Source organism: Lynx canadensis, chromosome B3, assembly GCF_007474595.2.
Source record: "Lynx canadensis isolate LIC74 chromosome B3, mLynCan4.pri.v2, whole genome shotgun sequence".
Lineage (NCBI taxonomy): Eukaryota > Metazoa > Chordata > Mammalia > Carnivora > Felidae > Lynx > Lynx canadensis.
The window spans coordinates 42706893-42731156 of NC_044308.2; the positions used below are offsets into that span (position 1 = coordinate 42706893).

Here is a 24264-nt window from a genome sequence, read left to right on the forward strand (position 1 = left end):
AAATAGTATTTTGTAACACAATGAAAATGATATGAAATTCAAAGTTTGTTGCCCCTAAGTAAAGGTTATTAGAACGCAGCCTGGCTTATTCTTTTACATGTCTGTGGCTGCCTTTGTGCTACTGCTTAGCACATAACAAAGGACAAATAACTTGAGAGTGTATGAGTGCCACACGTATAGCTATACTGCAACTTTTACTTATTTTTTATTACTAATGCATGCTCACCATGTCAAAAGAAGTAGAGAAAAGTGGACTTTGAATGTCTCTCTTACAGGGCAGAGTTATTGAATGAAATGGCAAAGCATTATTTTATTATGTAATGAGCCTATACCTGTGCTAAAAGAATATGCGATATATTGACATTTCCAAATAAGCACATATCACAATATGCCTACCTCACAGCAAAGGAATGGCCAGAAAGATTAGAAAATTTAAGACAAAATATCTCATCACAGCAAAATTTCATTTATGTATATGTGTATGTATGTGTGTATGTATGTATTTTTGATTTCAAGTTTTTATTAAAATTCTAGTTAGTTAACATACAGTATAATATTGGTTTCAGGAGTAGAATTTAGTGATTCATCACTTACGTATAGCCCCCAGTGCTCATTGCAAGTGCCCTTCTTAATACCCATCACCCATCTAGCCCATCCCTCTACCCACCTCCTTCCAGCAGCCCTCAGTTTGTTCTCTCTCCTTAAGAGTCTCTTAAGATTTGCTTCCCTCTCTTTTCTTTCCCCTTCCCCCACATTCATCTGTTTTGTTTCTTAAACTCCACAGATGAGTCAAATCATTTGGTTTTTGTCTTTCTCTGACTGATTTATCTCTTAGCATAATTTCTTCACAAAAATAAAAAACCAAAAATGAGCGTGCAACAAAGTTAGTTTCTGAATGACTCATTTGTTAGCCATGCAAGGAATGCCTTTTATTAGTGGTAAGTTAATTAAATTATCTGAATGTAACCCTGAAGAAATGTGTCCAGAGTAAATAAGCTTAGGACCATTAGTCATTTTGGGAGCACAGTTGCTTGAACAACTAAGGACTTTTACAACAACATCAGTAGTCAACTAAAAATAAGACAAATGATTTTGACTCATTTTCTTTGGCTCTTGAGTCACTAGATACTTCTAATACTGCTGTTACTGTACAGTCAAGTAGCCAGTGCTGAGTTTGAAGTGACTAAAGAATTAGCCTGTATGAATACTCACTTTGAGCCCTAATTAAGTGAAGCATTAAGTTGTCACCCCTGAGAAACAACCGTAAAAAAAAATTTTTTTGCAAGTACGTATGGTGACAGATAGTAACTAGATTTATTGTGAAGATCATTTTACAATATACTCAAATATTAAATTATTTTTTTATGTTTTATTTCAATTAATATGTTTTATGGCAATTATACTTTAATGAAAAACACGTAATAAAAAATTTAAAAATCTTTTTTCTCATTAATAAACTTGTGTTTTTAAAATGTATACCCAATTGTTTTTATATTTGAATTTCATCAATTAGAAAAATTTGTGGAAGTTTTTTTTCTCTCTCTTGTTATCTAAGCACTTAAATAATAACCTCAATTTTATCTCAGCCACAAAGCCTAAAATATTTACTATATGGCTCCTTATCAAAAAAGTTTGTGAGTCCTTTGATTGATTGATGTCAGTGTATGATAGAATAACTTTTTCCCCTACCCGTTTTCCTCATGTGCTTTTCTACCACAGGTATATTTTGGTGTTTAAAAAAAATCTCTTGCATAAATATAATTTTCATTGGAGATTGATAGTTGCAATAATTTAAAGTTGAATAACAATTCTAGCAAATCTAATATGTACTCCTAATTTAATTTTCTTTGTGAATTGTTTTAGTTCTGGTGTTGTTTGGGAGATGAAACCAAAACAGAAATGGAAGCCTTTTAGTCAAAAGCAGATAATGTTGCTGGAACAGTCGTATAAAAAATACCAAGTATCCAGAGACCATGGATGGATTAAACTAGATAATAATTTTGAGGTATACCAAAAAAAATTTTTTTTATCTATGTATTTTGTTGGTGGATAGTAAGAAAGGAGAATTTACTGTCCAAGTAAAATGTGTACAGAAACTATTGATTAGTAAATTCATTTATTAATAGGATTGGCATGACTAATATGAGTACATTTTAAATTAAAATACATTATTAAATCATATACTATAAAACATTTAAATATGTTTCTCTCCTGTATTTTTATAGTTTCTTCTGTTCACAAGATAGTTTCATGGAACTTGTTTTCAGTAAGATTATGCAGAAATTAATATTGCATATTGGAACTTCTTGGTGCATCTTTAATGATACTAGTATAATTGGTAAATAAAGTCTGTGCAAAATTATATATTTCAGTAGTGAAAAACCTATGGAAAATCTATTCAGTTAGATTCATTAATGTAAAAGATTGTTGGACATGGGTGGACATCATGAATGCAGGTGTACTCTGTGCAGGCCAGTATTGCAGCTGAAGGCCACTTTTGCTCCAAGAAGCTTGACTGCCATTTCTCATTTGCTGTGGTTCAGTCCCACAGTTTTGGTTACTCTTTGTCTTTGATATCTAATGGTTGGGTTTGCATTGGCTATCAGATACGCTCCCCACCCCTACTCTCATCCCCATAAATGTTGGCCATGCTCAAATGAAAACAAATTGGCAGACCTAAATAAGCTATTAACTATTCATTGTTTAACTTTGCTAAAACAAAATTTAAGAGTTACCTTTATTCATTACTATTGAGGTTTTTATTTTGTATTTTTTAATTCTTTTAAAAAAATTTTTTTTTAATTTTTTAAATGTTATTTTTTTGGGGGGTACCTGGATGGCTCAGTCGGTTAAGCAGCCGACTTCGGCTCAGGTCATGATTTTGCGGTCCGTGAGTTCGAGCCCCGTGTCGGGCTCTGTGCTGACAGCTCAGAGCCTGGAGCCTGTTTCAGATTCTGTGTCTCCCTCTCTCTGACCCTCCCCTGTTCATGCTCTCTGTCTCAAAAATAAATAAACGTTAAAAATTTTTTTTTTAAATGTTATTTTTTTTATTTTTGAGACAGAGCATGAGCAGGGGAGGGGCAGAGAGGGAGGCACAGAATCTGAAGCAGGCTCCAGGCTCTGAGCTGTCAGCACAGAGCCCAACGCAGGGCTTGAACCACAAACTGAGATCATGACCTGAGCCGAAGTCAGATGCTTAACTGACTGAGCCACCCAGGCACCCCTACTATTGAGGTTTTTAAACAATATAAAGCATGGTTTATTTCCTTCAGCTGCAGTTTAAGTAATTGAAAAATTTCCCAGTTGTTTTCTTGTTTTCCTCATAACTTTGATGGAAAAGTAATGATTCTGCTTCAATGATCCCAACTGTAGATGACCTTAAGGCAGATCTTTTGGTGAGACATACACATTAAAATGCTTTTCCCTTTCAGATTGTGAGTAAAGGGATATTTAAGATGGGCTACACTGCTAATACCAACTCATTGTACCCATATGTGCTTTTTTCCCAGGTCAATTTTGATAAAATTCCCATGGAAATGCGCTTCCCTGTTCAGTGCCCGATAAAGCGAGATTTTTTATCAGGGATTCAGATTGAATTTAAGCAGTCTCCTCACCAGAGAAGTTTAAGGGCCAGGTTGTATTGGCTTCAGGTAACATTGTTATTATCGATTGAATAAATACATCTAATCACTTTGGGAAACTTGGGGATAAAGTTTTTTCTGCAAGGCTCTAGCATACGTTGTAAATAGTATTTTGCTTTCTGTTTGCATCTTTATTCCCCTTCTCCCACATATTCTGTGGATTCTCTATACTTAGCATCCAAGTCCAAAGACATTGTGACTATTGAGACCATTTAATTTCATCAGTTAGCCTGCAAGAGTGTTTTCTTGCACTGAAATTGTTATTTTTTAAATATTCCTCTGATTTTGTCATGGGACCCCCAAATTAGATTTTCTTTTGTCAGTCTACACAGGGCTGAGCTGGGCTTTATTGGAGAATGCTTTTGTCTTCTTGCTGGCTTGCTCCCTTCTTGCCCTTCTCACTCTCTTCCTTTTAACTCCTAAATATGATTTAGGACATTTTAATTTTTTTTCTTCTTTCTACCTATCTAATTTCGTATTTAGTCTCCAGTTACATTTTATTTAAATTATAAGCTATTGAAATCTCACATGATCCATAGGCACAAACATTTTGATTAATAGTGTGTATGCTGCACAGTGTTAATGTAGTTAGGAGGGTATTACATATTCCTTTATGTAAAAGGTTGCCGTTGCTGAGATACGTAAGAATTTAGATACAGTAAAACTTCTAATAGCACCACATACACAATGCAGACACTTAATTGTGATGAAATTAGCAGCATCTTCTATAATATTATCTCAAAAACTAAAAGTTTACATTATTTCAAATCTTGCTGAGTTTTCTTTCTTCTTCTTTTTCTTGTTTTTTTTTTTTTAGGTTGATAGTCAGTTACCAGGTACAATGTTTCCTGTTGTGTTTCATCCCGTGGCCCCTCCAAAATCTATTGCTTTGGATTCAGGTAAAAAAAAAAAAAGAAAAGAAAAGAAGTGGAGACAGTTTATTTTTAAAGTTAAATAGTCTTTTTATAAATTAAAAAAAATTTTTTTAATGTTTATTTTTGAGAGAGAGAGAGAGACAGAGCATGAGCAGGGCATGGGCAGAGAGAGGGAGACACAGATTCCAAAGCAGGCTCCAGGGTCTGAGCTGTCAGCACAGAGCCCAATGTGGGTTCAAACTCACAAACTGTGAGATCATGACCTGAGCCGAAGGTGGGACACTTAACCGACTGAGCCACCCAGGCGCCCCTTAAAATTTTTTTTTTTAAATGTTTATTTATTTTTGAGAGAGAGACAGAGACAGAGCACAAGCTGGGGAGGGGCAGAGAGATAGGGACACACAGAACTCAAGGCAAGCTCCAAGCTCTGAGCTGTCAGCCCAAAGCCGTTGTGGGGCCCAAACTTCTGAACCACAAGATCATGACCTGAGCCAAAGTTGGATGCTTAACTGAGTCACCCAGGACCCCCACACCCCCCGGCTGACTTTGTTTTTGATCCAGTATAAAGCTTGACTGTTTTTTTCTTGTTGTCTTTCTTCCTTTTAGAGCCCAAACCTTTCATTGATGTGAGTGTCATCACAAGATTTAATGAGTACAGTAAAGTATTACAGTTCAAGTAAGTAGATACCTGTGTTTATATAAAGGAATTTAAAATGAGAATCTCCTTTGAAAATAAATTCCACTCTTGTGAGGATGACTTCCATATAAAAATTATTTTCCACCTGAGCATATCAGTCCATCTTTGGTCAAGTATTTTCAAGTAAATATAGCCCCTCTATAATTTTAAAGTGTAAAATTCCTTAACCACCTTTTCCTGTTTGTAACTCCAATTACAGTATAAAATAGCCAGTGACATAAATGACATATATATTTGCGAAGTGTTTAGAGCAATTGCTGTGGACTTTAAAAATGGAGTAATACATGCTATACCATCTAATTGTATTTGTCTCGTAATATGATGAATATGGGATTTGGGTATTTAAATGCTGAGTATTAATACAAGTATTTCCTCTAGTGAAAACTTCACTCTAATGAAAAAAACAATTTCAGTTTAAGGATACTTTCATCTTCTTAACACATTTGAAGAGATGAAGGAGTAAGATCTTATTGGGACTTGATGCAAAAATCAAAGTTTTAACACTGATAATTACAAGGTTTGATAGAAACCCTTTTTCATTCTTTAAAAAAAATTTTTCTGTAGGTATTTTATGGTCCTCATTCAGGAGATGGCCTTGAAAGTTGATCAGGGGTTTCTAGGAGCTATTATTGCACTGTTTACCCCAACAACTGACCCAGAAGCTGAAAGAAAACGGGTAAAAATTTTTACTTCTTGGGAAAATTATAAACTAAATTAAATTAACTAATTAATTAACTAAATTAGCCATCAACTACTTAGAGAAAACAAATAAAATAGACATTCTTGTTTTATTTTTTTTTTTCAGACGAAGTTAATCCAGCAAGATACTGATGCTCTCAACACAGAATTAATGGAGACTTCAGTGACTGATATGTCAGTTCTTAGTTTCTTTGAACATTTCCATATTTCTCCTGTTAAGGTTTGTAGTAATTATTATTTTGCAAGTTAGGCAGAATTGTACAATTTTTTAGGGGTCTGCATACAAAATGTGGGTTATAACTTGTATCAAATATTTGGTGGGAATTTTATTTGATTAATTGAAATAATTATGACAATTTTCTGTAACATATGTACAACCATAATTCCCACAGAGAAACCATCAGAGCATGTTCTCTAGTCTTGAATTAATAACCCCTTTATTCAGGGAAGGAGCTGACAAAAGCATTTCTTAATTAAGCGAAGAAGTGCTCACAACATTTAATGTTTTGGTTGCACTTTGTAACTATTCTCACAGTCTAAACAGAAAGCTATAATGGGCGCCCTAACCAGAATGTGAAAACGCTGAAGTGTAGGTATTATACTGTTGATGTGGTGTTTTTCACCCTTCCAAAATTTGATTGTATCTAAGGGAGTGGAAAATTGGATACCTTTCACTTGCCTGATTTTGTACTTTATGAACCCATTTTCCTTTTTCTTTCTGTTGTTCTTTTTAGGTTTTATAGGAAGAGGTGAATGCTTAGTAAATTCGCAAATGCTATCAACCATAACGCTCTGAACTTGTGTAATGGGCCATATCTACAATTAAGTAACTCTTTAAAATATTGATGATCCTTTACATTCCCCCAAACTACTTACAGAGCATTATTTTCAGTTGCATCCACCAATCCATTCAGCTAAATAAATTAATTTATAAAATGGAATTGAATTATTATTTTAAACTAATATACTAGGTTGGTAATATTAGACCTATTTATAGTGTTGAGTTTAAAATTGATATCGTTTTATGTGGTAGGTTAAACACAGTTTCTTTTCCATTATTAAGCGAAAATCATATATGAGATTGAATAATACCTTCCACAAATATTTACTGAATGCCTCCTATCAAAGTTGTTCTGGAAGGTATAAAATGACTTCATGGGTTATAATCTTAGGGTAGTATTAAAGATTGTTAATTACCAATTCATGATTTTATGCACTTTGGAAATTGTGTCATGAAATGGAATAATTAAGATCATAAACAGTAGTTATTTTCTCATTCCATGGTGACTTTGCCTTAAGGGAAAGGCTGGAACTCTGTCCACCTAAGCTTACCTTTCACGGATCTCCACATGCTCTGACATCAAACAAACAAAAATACAAAAACAAACCAAAAAAAACAGCATGCAGGCTTTTCTGGTTTTACCCCAAGTCTCTTCTGTTTAGCTACACATTGATTGGGTAAAATGCAGAATCAGAAAGGAGAGTCATCTGCTTTATTCGTACAGATAAAATTACCTTCTGCCTGTGTCTTTGCCACTGTTGCAGTAATGACGATAGCCCAAAGTAGAAACAACTAAATTAAATGGTAAGGTGAAGATCTCATGTTTAAGTTAAAGGAGTCTATGGAAGCTGAAACACTTAACTCTTTTAAAAATTTATTTAACAGTTTGTTGCTGTAATTGTCATGTTGTTGTTACTTATTGTATAATTATAATTGTTATTGTTAATTATTGCCATAAATTATTTACTTTAGTTGGATGAAAATAAATGATTATTTGTTATTTTGACTGATAGACTACTTGTGTGCCACTTGTTTCTCTTCTTGAAATGATTATACTGTTTTTGTGAAGTGTTTTGAGCCCCCTCCATATAAACACCATGGTATGTATACACTTTGGATGAAATTATAGCTCTGTTTTTGGAACAGACTGCTTTGTCTTTTATCAAAAAGCAAATATGAAAATCAGATATTAGTGAGTTACCCTGTGTTGTGTGTAGAGTAACAAATAATAGCTTTCTTTAGGACTGAAATATACAACACCTGTTTGTATCTGAAAGATTTGGTTCCTATGTATATAAGTTTTTGGTTGTTTTTAGCTTGTATTTATTGAACATTATTTTTCTTTTAGTTGCATTTGAGTCTGTCCTTGGGTAGTGGAAGTGGAGAGTCAGATAAAGAAAAACAGGAAATGATTGCAATTCATTCTGTCAATCTGCTGTTGAAAAGCATAGGTGCTACTTTGACTGATGTGGATGACTTAATATTCAAGTAAGATTTATGTTAAAGTAGATGGGGAGGGTTTTGTACCAAGGTTATTTTATGGATATTAATTCTTCCCATTTGGGCTACAGTGTTAGCTTAGAAAAATGGTAATTCTCATTATACTTGAAAAGTTTGGCCTCTTTCTAATTATGCTTTTTAGATATGCTTATTTTACTCATAAAAAGTATTATATTTTCTTCAGTTATTCATATGTTGATAATCATCAATGTAGATTAAAAATGGAATTGACTAGAAGGTTATAAATTGACCACATTTTAGAACAGACTTATATTTAGAAATATGTAGCAGTATGATGAGATTTCAGTATAATCATATGGAACGGTATAGATAATAATGCCACATTTAATCTGAGAATATTTATGTGTGCTAGACACATATAAATTCAGTGAATGTTTATTGAACTGAATATTCAACAACAGTATTGGAACAAGTAGTTACCTTGGAGGAAAAAAAAATCCATTTATACCATTTCCACCATACTTGTACACTATCAAGTTCCATAGGAATGGAAGGATTAAATATAAAATTCAAATGAGAAAGACTGAGGAAAACAATGAGGTTAATTGTTGTCAAATCTCTTAAGTAAAGAAAGTGTTCTCAGTTTAGAAGCAATGGAAAAACCCACAGTAGAAAATACAAGATAGATTTGACTACATAGAAAGTAAATACAACAGAATCAGTGAAAACAGTTAGAAAATGAACTGGGAAAATAGAAGGACAAATATGACAAGGAGAGGATTAATAGTCTTAATATCAAACATTGATAAGACAAACCTAAAGATTCCAGTGCCATAATCACCAAAGGACAATAAGATAATTTGCAAGAGACAAGATACAGTGGCTGATGAATATTTGAAATGTTCAGCTTTATCATATAGCAAATAATGTATGCAAATTCAAGTAAATTATCAAAGATTTTTAAATATGAGTAATTCTAGTACGAAAAAGGGCTGAGTCTAACAAATGGGCACTTTTTTTTTTAACTATTTGTAGGAGTGGAAAGATCTATGTATACACACACACACATACACATATATATATGTGTCTCAAAGCCTCAAATGTTTTTGTAGTTTATCATTCAGTAATTCTTTTATTGGGAATTCAGTCCAAAAAAATAATAATCTTGGAAATGCAACTAAAGACTTATATTCAAAATTTACATATGGCAGCACTAATTATTATGGTCAAGATTTGGAAATGTCTGACTATGGTAAAATTGTTTTCTTATGACATTTCCACATGATGGAATGCTATGCATCCATTAAAAATGGTTACATAGAATTTTTGAATAACATAGAGAGATCCTTATTCACAATATTGAGTGTAAAAATGCATACAAACTGTTTTAAATATTTTTGAATTGTATAGAAAAGAAAGAATTCAAAGTGGGAAATGAAAAGAAAAAAAAACCCTAAAAAATTCCCTGTGTAATGGGATTATGGTTGAGTTTTTCAATCTTTTTACTCTTTATGTACTAATTTTATAGTAATTTTGTTACCATAATATTAAGATCTCAAACATAAATTGTATGTGGCAGATCTACAAGTAGAATTGTAAAACAATTAGCAATGATTAACATACCACTGAAATTTTAAGTCTCTTTCTCTCCCAATGTAATGATCATGCCTTTGAATCTTTCTTTCTCCTTCCAGACTTGCTTATTATGAAATACGGTATCAGTTTTACAAGAGAGATCAGCTCATGTGGAGTGTTGTTAGACATTACAGTGAACAGGTAATTTCCTATCATAGTAGCTCACAAAGAATATGCTTCATAAAATATCAAACAAAACATTTGTATATGATTGCACAGTGTGCAACATTGTTTATCTAATTTACCTCAATTTGTAGTTTCATTTCTTAGTAGTTTTCTTGAATGACTAGTTTTTATTTCTTTAGCTCTTTCCCCTCTAGATAAAGGTTTTTATAAGTTTCCTGTAGTGCCTTTTTTCCCTTTGCAATTATACATTTACCACTTTGGGAAGGAATACCGATGTAGGAGACATCTCACTTATTTTATAAATGTCTAAAGTTTCTAAGCATAGTCTAGTAGAAATGGGAGAGGAATTCTAAGCCAGGCACTTTTCCATGCCTCAGTTATTCCATGGTTTGAACTGGGTGCAGGGGCAATTGTTGTTTCATGGTAGTGGGATACCATTGCTGTGCTATCGAATTCTGGGGTGAAGTTCCCCTTTCCTCCCTCTGATAGAACGTCTTTTCTCCTACGGTGTATACAGACATTATGGTTATTACCTATTCAAATAAGGATATACTTTAATTTGTTTTTTCTTTTGATTATTAATTATTTCCCAATCTAGTTTCATAGTAACAGTGATACTAACATATTAAAAATAAGTATTTTTGAATTATTATTCATTTAATATGCATGCTCAGCCATGCAAGGTCAGTGTCATCCTCCTTCCATTTTTTTAGATGAGAAAACTGAGGCCTATAGAGACTAATTGACTTGTCCAAGGTTACATAGCTGCTAACTGGCAGACTGCCTTAAGCCAATCTATCCAAATTGAAAGCAGTTGTAAAGTACCAGCATAATGCCTGGCACATAGCGAAAGATCGGTTAATGGATATAGTGGTGGTTATTCTGCATAGCTTTCCTTTAACAACCTAATTTAGGTAGCACTCTCCTTTTTTCCCAAGGCATCATGATACTCTTTCTTACACCAGTAGTAAAGGACTTAATTTATCTTTTTTCCCTTTAGTTCTTGAAACAGATGTATGTCCTTGTATTGGGCTTAGATGTGCTTGGAAACCCATTTGGATTAATTAGAGGCCTGTCTGAAGGAGTTGAAGCTTTATTCTATGAACCCTTCCAGGTATTGATCTTATATTTAAGTATAGGTACAGAAAATGATACTCTGTTCTTTATGACAGATAATTTGTATTTTAATTGTATCTGGGAACTGAATCATATTCAAATAACAAAAATACGTTAATGTCATACTTTTACTTCAAATTACTTGAGATGACATTAAAAGGTTGTTTCAGAATTAATTCAGTGCTTCCGATGTCTAGGCATTAAAATGTGCCTACATCTTCCAAGATTTCATGTAGTTGCAAGGAAGAATGCTAGATAGGTTCACACCATTTCAGGGCTGTTTCGCCACTATGGAAAGACTCATGAGCTATGAAAAGCCCACTTTGTTTTGTATTCAAGCTTTCCTCTAACCTATTCACCTCCATTTAAGGGACCCAGGAGCCCAAAGTAGTAAGAGTTTTAGCAGGACAAAGCAGAGAGAATACATGGGAAAACAAAAGAATCAAAACTGTGGGCTCTTAGTCTTGCTACCAATGCAGCTGGTAACTTCAGATTGTGATTGAAGCAAATGATTTATTTGTTTGGTTTTTGTTATCTCAGAAGAGTTGACTGAAACCATGTGGGCTGAAGGTGTCTTCGTACCCAGTAGGTGTGCTGTCAGTATTTGCGTTAGAGGGGGAAAACTGTGACATCACAGTGTTTATGGGTCTTTCCAGATTCTGTATCTTCATGGAAACCCTGAAATACTAGATCACAAGTCTTGAGCTTATTTAAATTTTAAATAGCACACTGTTCATTTATTTATTTTTTGGCCAGGGTGCTGTTCAAGGCCCTGAAGAATTTGCTGAGGGATTAGTGATTGGAGTCAGAAGTCTCTTTGGACACACTGTAGGTATGTATCACATAGTTGTGTATGTAAATATATGTATTTTTTATAATAGTTATTCTAATATTCATTGTCTATAAAAACAAATGATTATATTTAATAAAAGAGGGAACAGTTTTCTAATAATTCTGCTTAAAAGATGTGTTCCCTTATTCTTGAATGGAAAACAGTTTAACCGTAGACTTCCTGGGTTTGTTTATATGTCTTTGTAGTGTTGATTCAGTGTACTTTTTTGAAGAGAAACAATAATGTATCTTTTAGAACAGTTTTAGGTTTACAGAAAAATTCTGGAGAATCAGTATACTTTAAATAGTTTGATTCCTTTTCTTAATGAGCAGGAAATGATAAAAAATACATTTCTGTGTGTTTGTATTTGAGACAGAATTTGATGCACCTGTTTAAAGCAGAGGTGTGCTGTGTATTGTGGTAATGCTGTTTGTTTGTTTGTTTATTTATTTATTTATTTTAATATAATTTGTTGTCAAGTTGGCTAACGTACAGTGTATACAGTGTGCTCTTGATTTTGGGGGTAGCTGCTCTGTAAAGAAGCAATGTGACTTACTTCTCCGGGTCTTTTGATAGGTGGTGCAGCAGGAGTTGTATCTCGCATCACTGGTTCTGTTGGGAAAGGTTTGGCAGCAATTACAATGGACAAGGAATATCAGCAGAAAAGAAGAGAAGAGATGGGTCGACAGCCTAAAGATTTTGGAGACAGCCTGGCCAGAGGAGGAAAGGGCTTCCTGCGTGTAAGTCTCATACTGAGTCTTCAAGAAGTCCTGAACTTCTGTATACACTTTAGAATATGTACTCGAAGCTGGTTGTTTGAAACTTGGCATATTCCTTGTGAGTAAAAGTCTGTCACAACAGCAGTAGTGAAAAACCGTGGGTTTTGCTGTTTCCTTGTGCGCTCTCCTTTGCTGATACCACCGTCACATCTTTCCCCCAAATCCCAGACTTCGTTTGGCACTTGGGCTGAAGTCAGAACTCTAGGATGATGGCAGATTAGCTCTCTTCTGGAAGAGGAGGAAGTAAAGCAGAGAGAAATATGGTCAATGATGGTAACGAGAGGGAGGGGGAGTTGTTCAGGTCATCATCAGTTGACCATTTTTGTGGCAGGGGAAGTATATAAGTTAAGTTTTTGTAAACCAGGGACTGCTTTTCACTGCTTTTCAGTACTTTAAAAATTATACAGGTAATTACGAATATTGCTTAATTATACAGGTAACATTATTTAATAAATAATGGAAATATAGGTAACTCTGTAAAGTTCTGTTTGATCACCCTCCTCTCTTCCCAGAAGTATCTGATTTTTTAAACAGTGGGTATACTTCAGTTCTCTTTCTTTGCATTTGTGTAACATACAGGTGGTTTTATTTACTACCATTACTTGACAAGTATTAAGAATGTACAAACGTATTACTGTTTTTAACTTGTAATTGTAACGTGTTTGTACCAGTGATTTATAGTGTTGTGTGCTGTGTAAGATAAAGTACTTTACTTCTTAGGCTATCTGCTGTCCTTCAGAGGTCCTTTCATTTTCAGTTTTCCACACTTCCACTAAATTAAAAAGTTATTTCATTAAAATTTGTAATTAGATCTTAGGGATTATTTGGCTCAACTCATTCATTTTACTGGTATGGAAACTGAGGCTTAAAGAGATTGAATCAATTGCCCGTGGTTATAGAGCTAAATTGGTGCCAGAGCCAGATGTAGGATCTTTTTGCCTGCTTTTCTAATTCTTCCTGTTATAGAATTTTACTTGTACAAGGTGCTTTTATTTAAAATTTTCTGTTATGTAATATTTAAAAAATTGTAGTGCTCACTTAGCCACATGTTGACATTATCAAATAAGTCCTCATTTTTTTGAAAAAAAGTTATATCTAGTGTGTAGGTGGAGACCTCTAGTGGTTGGCTTAAGCACCTTCCATTCAGGTTTGACTTTATGATTGATATCTCTTTCAGGGAGTTGTTGGTGGAGTGACTGGGATAATAACAAAACCTGTGGAAGGTAGGTTGAGAATGTCTCCTTCCTGTACAAAGTCTGAAGAATTGATACATAATAAGCATAACAGATGTTATTGCTACTAGTTATTTAATTGAGAGAATTTCTGATTTTATGCTCATAGTTTTAAATTGGTTTTAAATGAATATACTTTCTTCAGAAACTAGAGAGATTAAGTAATAGATTATGATTCAGACTTTGAATGTTATTTTCAGCGGGACCACAGTTCAACTGGGTTCCTTTAGATCCTCAATAGCAATAGATCTTTTTTTATCCTATTAAAAAGGTACTTTATTAATTGCAGTCCCAGTCAAAATCCCAGTTGGCTTCTTTGCAGAAATTGACAAGCTGATTGTAAAATGTGTATGTGAATTCAGGTGACCCAGTATAGCCACAACAATCTTGAAAAAGATCAGAGTTGGAGAACTTACACTATCCAACTTAAAAACTTACCATAAAAGTACAGTAACTAAGACAATGTGGTACTGGCATATGGATGGACATAGATCAATGGAATAGACTTGAGATTCTAGAAGTAAATCCTTACATTTGTGGCCAGTTGATCTTCAACAAGGGTGCCAAGGTAATTCCATAAAGAATACCCATTTCAACAAATGGTGCTGGGACACCTGGATTTAAACACAGCGTTAATGTGTGTGACAGCAACTCCACTTCTAGGTATATATCTAAGGGAATTGAAAACGTGTGTTCCCTCAAAAACTTATGTATAAGTGTTCATAGAACATAATAGCCAGAAGGTGGTAGCAACCTAAATGTCTGTCAGCAATTGCATAATTAAAGAAAATGTGGTATATCTCTACAATGGGATGGTATCCAGCTGTGAAAGGAAATCAAGTGCTGTTACAAGTAGAAGATGAATGAACCCTGAAAACATGTTGCTAAATGAAAAAAAAAAAAAAACAAAAAAACAGTCACAAAAGACCACATATTGTTTGATTGCATTTGTAGGAAATGTCCAGAATAGGCAAATCCATAGAGATGGAAAGTAGATTAGTGATTGCCTAAGTCTGGGGGGCAGGGAGGAAGGAGTTAAATTGCACAGGATCAGTTGAGGACAGGTTGGGGGAAATGGCGAATGATTGCTAATAGTCATGGGGTTTATGTTCGAGATGATACAAATTTTCTAAAATTGATTGTGGCGATGGTTGCACAACTCTCCTATACCCAAAAGCATTTAATTTGTATACTGCAATGGGTATGTGAATTATACGGTAAGTGAATTATAATTCAGTAATGTTCTTTTATTTGAAAAAAAAAAAGTAACACTGCTTGAAAAATCTCTTGAGGGTAGAATCAAAAAAGAAAAATTTATGGTCATTTGTTAAACCTTAGATTCTTGTGTCTAAGAAGCAGTGGTTGTAAAACTTGAGCACCACTCAGGATGACCCAGACAGCATGTTAAAACACTGATCACTGGGCCTCACTTTCTGACTCAGTAGGTGTGGGGTGGGGCCTAATAATTGGTATTTTTTTTTTTAATTTTTTTTTTCAACGTTTCTTTATTTTTGGGACAGAGAGAGACAGAGCATGAATGGGGGAGGGGCAGAGAGAGAGGGAGACACAGAACCGGAAACAGGCTCCAGGCTCTGAGCCATCAGCCCAGAGCTCGACACGGGGCTCAAACTCACGGACCGCGAGATCGTGACCTGGCTGAAGTCGGACGCTTAACCGACTGCGCCACCCAGGCGCCCCTAATAATTGGTATTTTTAACACACTTTGAAAACCACTGTTTTTTACATTTTATGATTAAATTCAACTTCTTTAGAAAGCCAAAATGTAGAAGATTCCTAGGTAAAACAGTTCAGTATTTGGCTCAGGATTTTTTGGGTTCAGACTTGCTTATTTTAAAATATCTTTATACATTCATTGTCCTTGGTTTTATGAAGGTGCCAAAAAGGAAGGAGCTGCTGGATTCTTTAAAGGAATTGGAAAAGGACTTGTGGGTGCTGTGGCTCGTCCAACGGGTGGAATCATAGATATGGCCAGCAGCACCTTCCAAGGGATTCAGAGGTAATTAAGTACATACCATGTACAAGGCATGTGTCTATGGACTTATGGTAGCTAGGAATACATAAATAAGTTAAATACTTTGCCTGCTCTTAAGAGTGTTAAATTCTGACTGAAAGCGCTTACAGATCCACAAGGTGGAATGCCGCCAGAAAGGAGTAAGAGGAGACAGTTTTTATGGTTCACTTTCATTTGTGTTCAACAAATGTTTATTAGTATCTACTATATGCCAGGCCCTGTTTTAGATGTCGAGGATACCAAGAGTGGACAAGTTAGTCCCTGCCTTTGTTATTTTGATATTTTCTTTTCTTTAAGAAAAGGTGGGGGGGGGGGAATTGGAGTCGGACAGACTTGTTTATAATACTTGTCGCATAATAATGGACCGGGTTATTTAAAATCACTCTTTTTATCAAATATTGGTACAATATGGAATGTGGTACAGTATTTAATATACATATATATTTGTATTATTTTGAAAGATTCTCACATATTTTTTGTGCTTATTCTGCTGCCTTTACAGGGCAGCAGAGTCAACTGAGGAAGTTTCCAGGCTCCGACCCCCTCGTTTCATCCACGAGGATGGCATCATTCGCCCATATGAAAGACAGGAATCCGAGGGCTACGATATATTTGAGGTATAAATTCTGTTCTTCATGGTCACGGGTAAAATTTAATATTAAAGATTTCTAGGACGAGGATTCCATGGGTGGTTCTTAAAGTTCCTGATTCATGAACTTCTTGTAAGGATTATACAGGGAACATGGTTTGTAGAGTAGAATTTTATTGTTTTTTTTTGTTTTGTTTTAGCATAATGTTTTAAATGGGAATAACGTCATTTTTTTTTTCTGCACAGGAACAAAGCTTTTTTGTGCAGAAAGCAAAGCGTTAAAAGAAGTCTTAGGCTTTATTACTGTTTGTGTGGTAGCTCATTTAGTTAACACTGTTAACTTTGGTCTCCTGCTTTATAGCTAATTATAGGAATCCCACTGCTTCCTTTTCTCCCAGCCAAATTAATTTATTTGGACTACTCTGTAAATCTAGATTTATTCAGGTAAACAGAAGCTGGAGGAAAGAAGAAAAAAGATTATGTATAATTATAATCTTTTTAAACCTTAAAAATGTTTTAAGGTGGATTTTTTTTGGTTTTTATTTTAGTTTTAACTTTACTGCTTTTAAATAATATATACATATGTAAATTGCTTTTCTCCCTTGACTGGATTCCCTCACCCCGCAAAAAAAAATTTATTAATATTTTCCTACTTTGACTTCAAAGTAAAATGACTCTCCATTGTTCTTAGCCTTTGGTTTTTATTGTATGTTGATACATTTTATCTTCCTGCATGCTTCTAACTTTATTTTCTTTCTTTTTCTGCCTACACAGCAAGAACTGGAAATACAGGAGTAAATGTTTCCTATGCTACTACTTGATTTCATCCTTAAAAATCAAAACAAACTGTGGTATTAATTGACTGTCTTTGATTTATTTAGATTGATGGTTCATTTTAATTAAGTTTTCTTTACAACTCTCACCTCTCTCTCAACTTATTGTACTGGCTCAACTACAAATTAGAATGGTGGTATCCCTGGTAATACTGTACAGGAATAAGAGATTAATATGAAATATTAAAGGATGTAGGAAATTAACTCCCTTCTTTTTTTAGTTGGTGAAAAACTTATATTGAGTTCAGAGGCAGACAATTTTACTATCATTTTGAAAGTTTTATCTTTTCTTATGGTATTCATGTACTTTCAGGTAAATCAGAAAAATAAGAACAATTCTTATGTCCAATCTGTTATGTGTTCTTTCTATCTGTGAGTCCTGATGATGGAATGACCTAACTATGTTTCACACAGCACCCCAATTTACTCAATTAATGGGGCTGTTAACTGGGGCTTATGTTTTAATAATTGAAATACAAGTTGCTGTTGGTCTGTCCTTAGACCTCAAAGAAGCATTGAGACATGAATTTTGAGAACATGTGCCCTTAATCTCTTTTTTTCTTTTTTTTAACCTCTCAGTACTCTTGCTGGACAAATAGCAATCATTTTATAATGATGTTACATAAATATCAGCCGTTGGCATTTTTACTTTTCAAAACTTGAATCTCCTTGTTGATTATGCTTATTTCACAATTATTAGTTTTACTTAACATAAATAAAAGTTGAACGTGTAATTAGGCAAATTATTTATGTGTCCCTTGAATTTATAGCTATCTTTGGTTTTAAAAACCAATCCTTTTTAAGCTTTTAAGTTTTTAAAGAGGATTTGTTATCTTAGTGAGAACAAAATAATTATAAACTATCATTTTGAAATTAGTACCCTCATAGTTAATTTTCAAAGTAAATTGCAGTTTGATTTCTTATGATAAATGATAGAAATGTCTGATTTGACTTAACAGCATCTTATCTAGCAGCTTTCATCCTTCTCCCCAAAATTGAAACCAAAGTATAAACTTACATTTAATGTGTCATACATTTGAAGAGAGTGAAACTGCTAACGTATAACTGTTCAGTTGGATTATATATTTTTTAAATTGTCGTTACCAAAAGAAGTAATTGAATGCTTATTTAATACAAGCACTTTAAAGAAGAAAAAATGACACCCAAAGATCAGCCTAAAATTGTAGCTGACAGACTCTTCTTGTGCCTAGATAATTGAGGGTTGGCAAAAATGTCACCGCATGTACAATTTCTGAGAACCAAGCACAATAACTAATCAAGATGCTGTCTTAAATCATCACTAATAATTACCCTTCCTTCTTAGGTAAAAGTAACGATTTTTAATTTTCTTGGATATATTGCAATTTTACGAGTCTTTTGGGAAATTGTATAACTTGTTTACATTTTTTTCTTATTGTTTACCTTTTTTTAGTTCTTTACGTTAGTAACCTTGTGATTTCCCTTTTTTCAACTGCATGTCTAGAAGCACAAAATTCAAGTAACTTTTATTATTTTAGCTAAATATATCTCTGATTTATTAGTTTTTGTTATTATATCAGACAACATTTTAAAGTTTAATATATTATTGTAGTTACTGGAAAAAATAAAATGATTGTACATTAATGAGAGGACTTGCTAATTTTTTCCATAGGTGACAGGGGTAGGCATGGATAGTTAAATTTAGGCTGTTTGATCCCTTGCCTATCTTGCTGTAATCACTTAGGTATGAAGTATTTATTGATTATCTAGACTGTGCTAGATATACGAAAGAAATGAAAACTTAAGTCCTTCAGGGACCAAGTATAACAAAACTTGTTATCGGGGTAAATATTAAAGAACACTGGAGTGTAAAATTATTCCCTCCTAGCCCTCTTACTATAATATGGATACATTCTAAATAATTTATTTGGGAATCTTTTCATTTACCCCATTTACTTTTTCTCTTGAGTATTGCTCTGTATTTTTTCACTAAGCTTTCAAAATTACTAAATCATACACTGTGTTTTCATAGGATATACTTTTCTGCTTCACCCTTATTCTCCTAAGATACTGTTCACACATGCATATATATATATATATATATATATATATACACACACACACACATATATATGTATATATATACATATATATATGCACACACATATATATATATGGCCAGTTTTTATTTAATATTCACTTGGTTCACATACTTGTGACTATATGATATTTAAAATGATGTCTGTTGCTTTTTTATTTTAATTACATTTTTCCATGTTCATAGAAATGCTTCACTCTTAATTCTTGCATTACCATCTATTGAGGTAACCTTCTAGTGTGTATTTGATCATTCCAAGTTGTTGGGATTAAAGATGCTTCTGTTATTTTACTAACACTAATAATTCTGTGATAAACATCCTTATAAATATTGTTTTTTCATATATTATTTCCTTAGAATTTACTTGAAAATCTTGAATGCTTTTGCTAAATATTGTAAATCTATTTTCCTGCTGCCATCAGTGACTGAATATCTTAATCTGAATCTCAGAGTGTAGTGGATTTTAGTAGTGCTTAAAATAGTTTCTCGTAGTGTAGTGTGGTGATACATTGCCCTTTAAAGGCTTTCAGTGGTTCAAAGCACAATACCCTGATAAACTAATGCAAGTGCATACGAAATGGGAAGTGGGTAGTATTTCTTTTACATTGCATCTCAAATCTAAATATTTTAACATTTAAATTTCAAAGCTGAAAATAAGTGTATTGAATTGTTATATTCATTTCCCATTTTTCTTTATTATAGAATTTAAGGTATAAATATTGAAAGCTTTTGGCTAATTCTCACAGGCAGGATGTGAAACAAGTGACTTAAATTCCACTTGTCTCTGAGACTTATTCTGAAGATGAGATCCTGTTTCTTTGGGGATTCATCTTTGTTCATGGCTTTTCATAACTGTCAAGGAATAACTGAACCAAGGATTTTCTAAAAATGTGTATTTAAGCATTGAAATAATAACAAATGTGCTTTCTCTGCTTGTGATTATTATTAGGTTATCCTTTTAATAATATTGATGTTGTATTCTTGGTTATAAATGTTATGGTCTTGTTTATTAGGTATGTTTATGTTCTGTAGTTTCATATACACTATATCATCTGATCTTTAATCGTGCATTATAGATAATGTCAATGATATTTCATTAGCATTAGCTATAAAAAATAACTGTTTTTAATGTGTGCCAATTCAAATCACAATAGTTTGGAGATAGTTGAAATGAAAATAAATGTATTTTAATGTGCTATTTATACTTGAATTATTTATGCTTGTTAATTGTCTTTAGCAATAAATTGTGCCAGCTATTTGAAATCTTAGAAATTCTTCATGTTTGTGTTAATATTGACATAATATTTTCTTTTTTATCAAGAATATAATTTGGTGTATACATTGGCTTTTCATGCATGTTTAATCTATAAGACCACATAATTCAAAAACATTAAATATCAGTTCTCTTGGAATTTTATTATTGTGGTATATTTATCTCTCTGTAAATCAGTGATTCTTCACCTTTGAGAAGGGTCACAGACCACTTGAAAAAATCTGATGAAAAATATGAACCATCCTTTGAAAAAAGTTGCAAAACCACATTTTCAAAACTTTATAGTCTATTTTAGAGGGTTCATAGACTTTCCAGGTCCTTCCTTGGACCCAAGGTTAAGAACCCCTGTAATGTTAATGTCACACTTTTATATTTGCATATATTATATTCCGTTAATGAAAATGTGTGATTATTTCCGGTAGATATTTTTAAACTGCTGAGTTATCACAGAATGAGGTATATTTTATCAGAAGATCACTTAGTAAGTATTTAATACAGATTTGTCATTTAAGGCACAGTGGAAGTTAATTTATAAATGTGCTATGAATATTTTTCTAGTTTCATGTGCCAATATTGTGTTTTTGTTTCTAATAATTCTTTTTCCTAACTAGCACTGTTACTATAATAAACTAATACACAGTATTGGAAATACTATTTGGATGCATGTACTACCCAAATCTTGAGTCTTGTTTTCTTTTCAGAATCATGTTAAAAGGTTAGAAGGAGAGACTTATCGATGCCACTGTGCTATTTCTGGAAGCAAGAAGACAATCCTTATGGTTACAAATAGGTATTAACTTCAAGTGATATTTTTTCAAATGCAAACTATATAGATGATAAGAATTTTGAAAACTATCGTGGCAGAGGGTTTGGAGAACTATACTTAAGTTACAAGATGTTCATTGTCAGTGAATCACAAAGATACACTCTAGATGGGTCCTTTGAGGTTGTCTATTCCAACCCTCTCATTTTGGAGATGTTGAAACTGAGGGTCAGCATGTATCCCAGTTACACCACTACTGAGAGACGGAGTCTAGAATGGACTCCATACGTATAGTAGTCATATGTTACATGTGAGTTGTAAATCCAGCTATGGAAGCTGAATTCATGAATCATTTTTTCTTAGTAGGTTTTATTTTAGATGATGAGAACACCTTTTTTAAGGATGGTATTACTTCTGTGTGTTTTTTTCCAATTTTTTTCTAAGTATTTTGGGAGTGGTAGATAATTTTTCCAAATGTAAGAACTTGGACTACAGTACATTTATTTTCCTGAGATTTATCCTACATCACTTACTCCAAAATGGCTAGTATATATTAATAATCTTCAAAACTTTCTTAGTTGTGTATTTCATAGGACCAAGCTAGGGTAGTTACAGTAGACAGAAATCTGAATTAGATTCTTTATTACATTGAAATATATTTGAATGGGAAGGAGAGAAAGTAAGACTAACATGACAGGATTTTGACTTAAACCATGAGCTTTTTCAGTGAGTCAACTAGTTGTATGGTTTGTCCATAAAGTAAAAATATTCACAGAACAATCTAAAAAGCATTTTTTACTGATTGGACAAGTAATCACTTATTTTTTATGCCCACAATTTTATAGTGTGTCCATTTTATTAGGCCAAAAACAATGTTTGTTTGTATCATATATTGTACTTAGCTTCAATGGCAGTGTGTTAATTCATTTTAAAATTGTATATCTTTTATGTAATTCAATACTAGGTAATGGAAATCAGGGTTTTTTTGAGGGGTTGTTTCTGGTAATACTTAATACTTTAAAACTTGTTTGATTTAGGCATTTTTTGGGACTATTACTGTGCACATTATATACTTGGTTTTTCTTCAAGTAAAATGAAAAATCATAGTAATTTTAAATCTGGTCGCTTACAGAGCTTTTTGAGAGGCAGTTAGTAAAATATTCCTGACCAGTACAGTGACTTAGTCTCCTTGTAGCTTTAGAAGACTCTAGCAGGAATTTCTTTGATTGAAGCAATTATCATTATGCTGATCTGTTTTACCTTTAATGCTTACTTAAAAATGGCATTTTGTCTAAAATTGGTGTTTTAAAAAATAACTCTTTTATTGCTAGAGTTATGCTTATTCATTGTATTTGATACAGATCAGGAATCAACAGAATTTCTTTAAGGGACAGATAGCAAATATTTAGGCTTTAAGGGCTATACTATTTCCCAGGTACTTAGCTTCACCTTGATTTGGCTCACAGCATAGTTTGCCCACCCCTGATAAAGACAATAATTTAAAGGATGGAAATAAAGTAACCGTAATTATGGTTTGTCTAGAACAGAACTGGTCTGTACTTTTGTCCCAATGAAATTTTTAGTAGCTATCCCTTTCATTCTTAAAAATGTCCTGGTTTGAATCATAAATTATGATAGCCCCTAAAAATAGCCTTTACCAGCAATCCCACCAGCCAGCTGGTATATCTCATTTTTACATTATACATATTTTGTAAAAACTATGTACAAAAAATATATTATGTATATGTAACTAACTTAGGTTGTTCACCTAACAATGTATTATGATCATCTTCCCAAACCATTAGATATTCTTTGACAACATGATTTTTAATGACTATACAATATTGTATTTATGGCTATACTATAAGTTTTTCAAATGCTACCTTACTATTTGATAATCAGTTTTTTCTTTCCGAATACTGTATTATTATAAGCACATCTTTGCAGCCGAGTCTTCTTGCAGCTAAGTCTATAATTATTTTCTTAGGATAAGTTATAATCAATGGGATTGCTAATTTAAAAATTGTGAAGGTTTTTGAGGCCCTGTCTATTGCCAAGTTGTTTTGTCAGAACAGTTGTAATTGATTTTTTTTTTTTTACATACAACTAACAGTACAAGAGAATGCACTTTATTTTGTGTGTTTTCCTAAGACTAGTGTTCTCATTTAAACTTTTTGGGTTTTGCTAACTTAATGGGCAGAAAATAATTCTTTGTTTTAATTAGCACTTGTTTGATTGCTAATGAGTATGAACATTTTAATATATTCATCATCTATGTATATTTTCTATTCTATGAATTGCTTTTTCATATCCTTTCTCATTTTTTGTTTTTTTCTTACTGAATTGAAATAGCATTTTGTAAGTTAATATTATCCCTTTTTACCCAATGTATTATTAATATTTTCATGATTATTTTTTGAGTTTTCCAATATAAAGGCTTTTAATTTTTTTATATTGAAATTCATCCAAAATTTGGTCTCATTTTTTTTCTTATCAGTTTTTAGGAAAAAATATGAGTTCTCATGATCCAAATTTATTAGGCTATATCTCCACTAATTAATCCTAATTCCAGCTTAGTATTTTATTTTAGTAATCTTCATTAGGAAATTGTTCTCCAAACAGACATTTTTTTTTTTAACCATCTGTGTTAGTCTGTGTTGGCTGCTATAACAAAAATACCATAGATAGGTGACTTAAACTACAAACATTTATTTCACTCCATTCTGGAGGCTGGGAAGTCCAAGATCAAGGTGCCAGCAGATTCTGTGTGTGGTGAGGGCTCACTTCCTGGTTCATAGATGGCTGTCTTCTTGCTATGTCCTC

General features: G+C 33.1%; 1 protein-coding gene across 4 annotated transcripts in view; it reads left to right on the forward strand.

The window, feature by feature from the left end:
- VPS13C (vacuolar protein sorting 13 homolog C) overlaps positions 1-24264 on the forward strand; it is a 196098-nt gene that overhangs the window by 165584 nt on the left and 6250 nt on the right. For 2 of the 4 annotated variants that reach the window (XM_030318038.1, XM_030318035.1), the window contains 15 exons: positions 1864-2005; positions 3510-3650; positions 4459-4540; positions 5123-5192; positions 5778-5889; positions 6019-6132; positions 8042-8181; positions 9849-9930; positions 10916-11029; positions 11788-11863; positions 12440-12603; positions 13820-13865; positions 15768-15891; positions 16409-16523; positions 21380-21468. In XM_030318038.1, coding sequence (XP_030173898.1) covers positions 1864-2005; positions 3510-3650; positions 4459-4540; positions 5123-5192; positions 5778-5889; positions 6019-6132; positions 8042-8181; positions 9849-9930; positions 10916-11029; positions 11788-11863; positions 12440-12603; positions 13820-13865; positions 15768-15891; positions 16409-16523; positions 21380-21468 — 1611 coding nt within the window. Of the gene's footprint in view, positions 1-1863; positions 2006-3509; positions 3651-4458; positions 4541-5122; positions 5193-5777; positions 5890-6018; positions 6133-8041; positions 8182-9848; positions 9931-10915; positions 11030-11787; positions 11864-12439; positions 12604-13819; positions 13866-15767; positions 15892-16408; positions 16524-17269; positions 17743-21379; positions 21469-24264 lie in introns of those variants that run through there. The other 2 variants (XM_030318039.1, XM_030318036.1) reach the window with 1 other exon arrangement.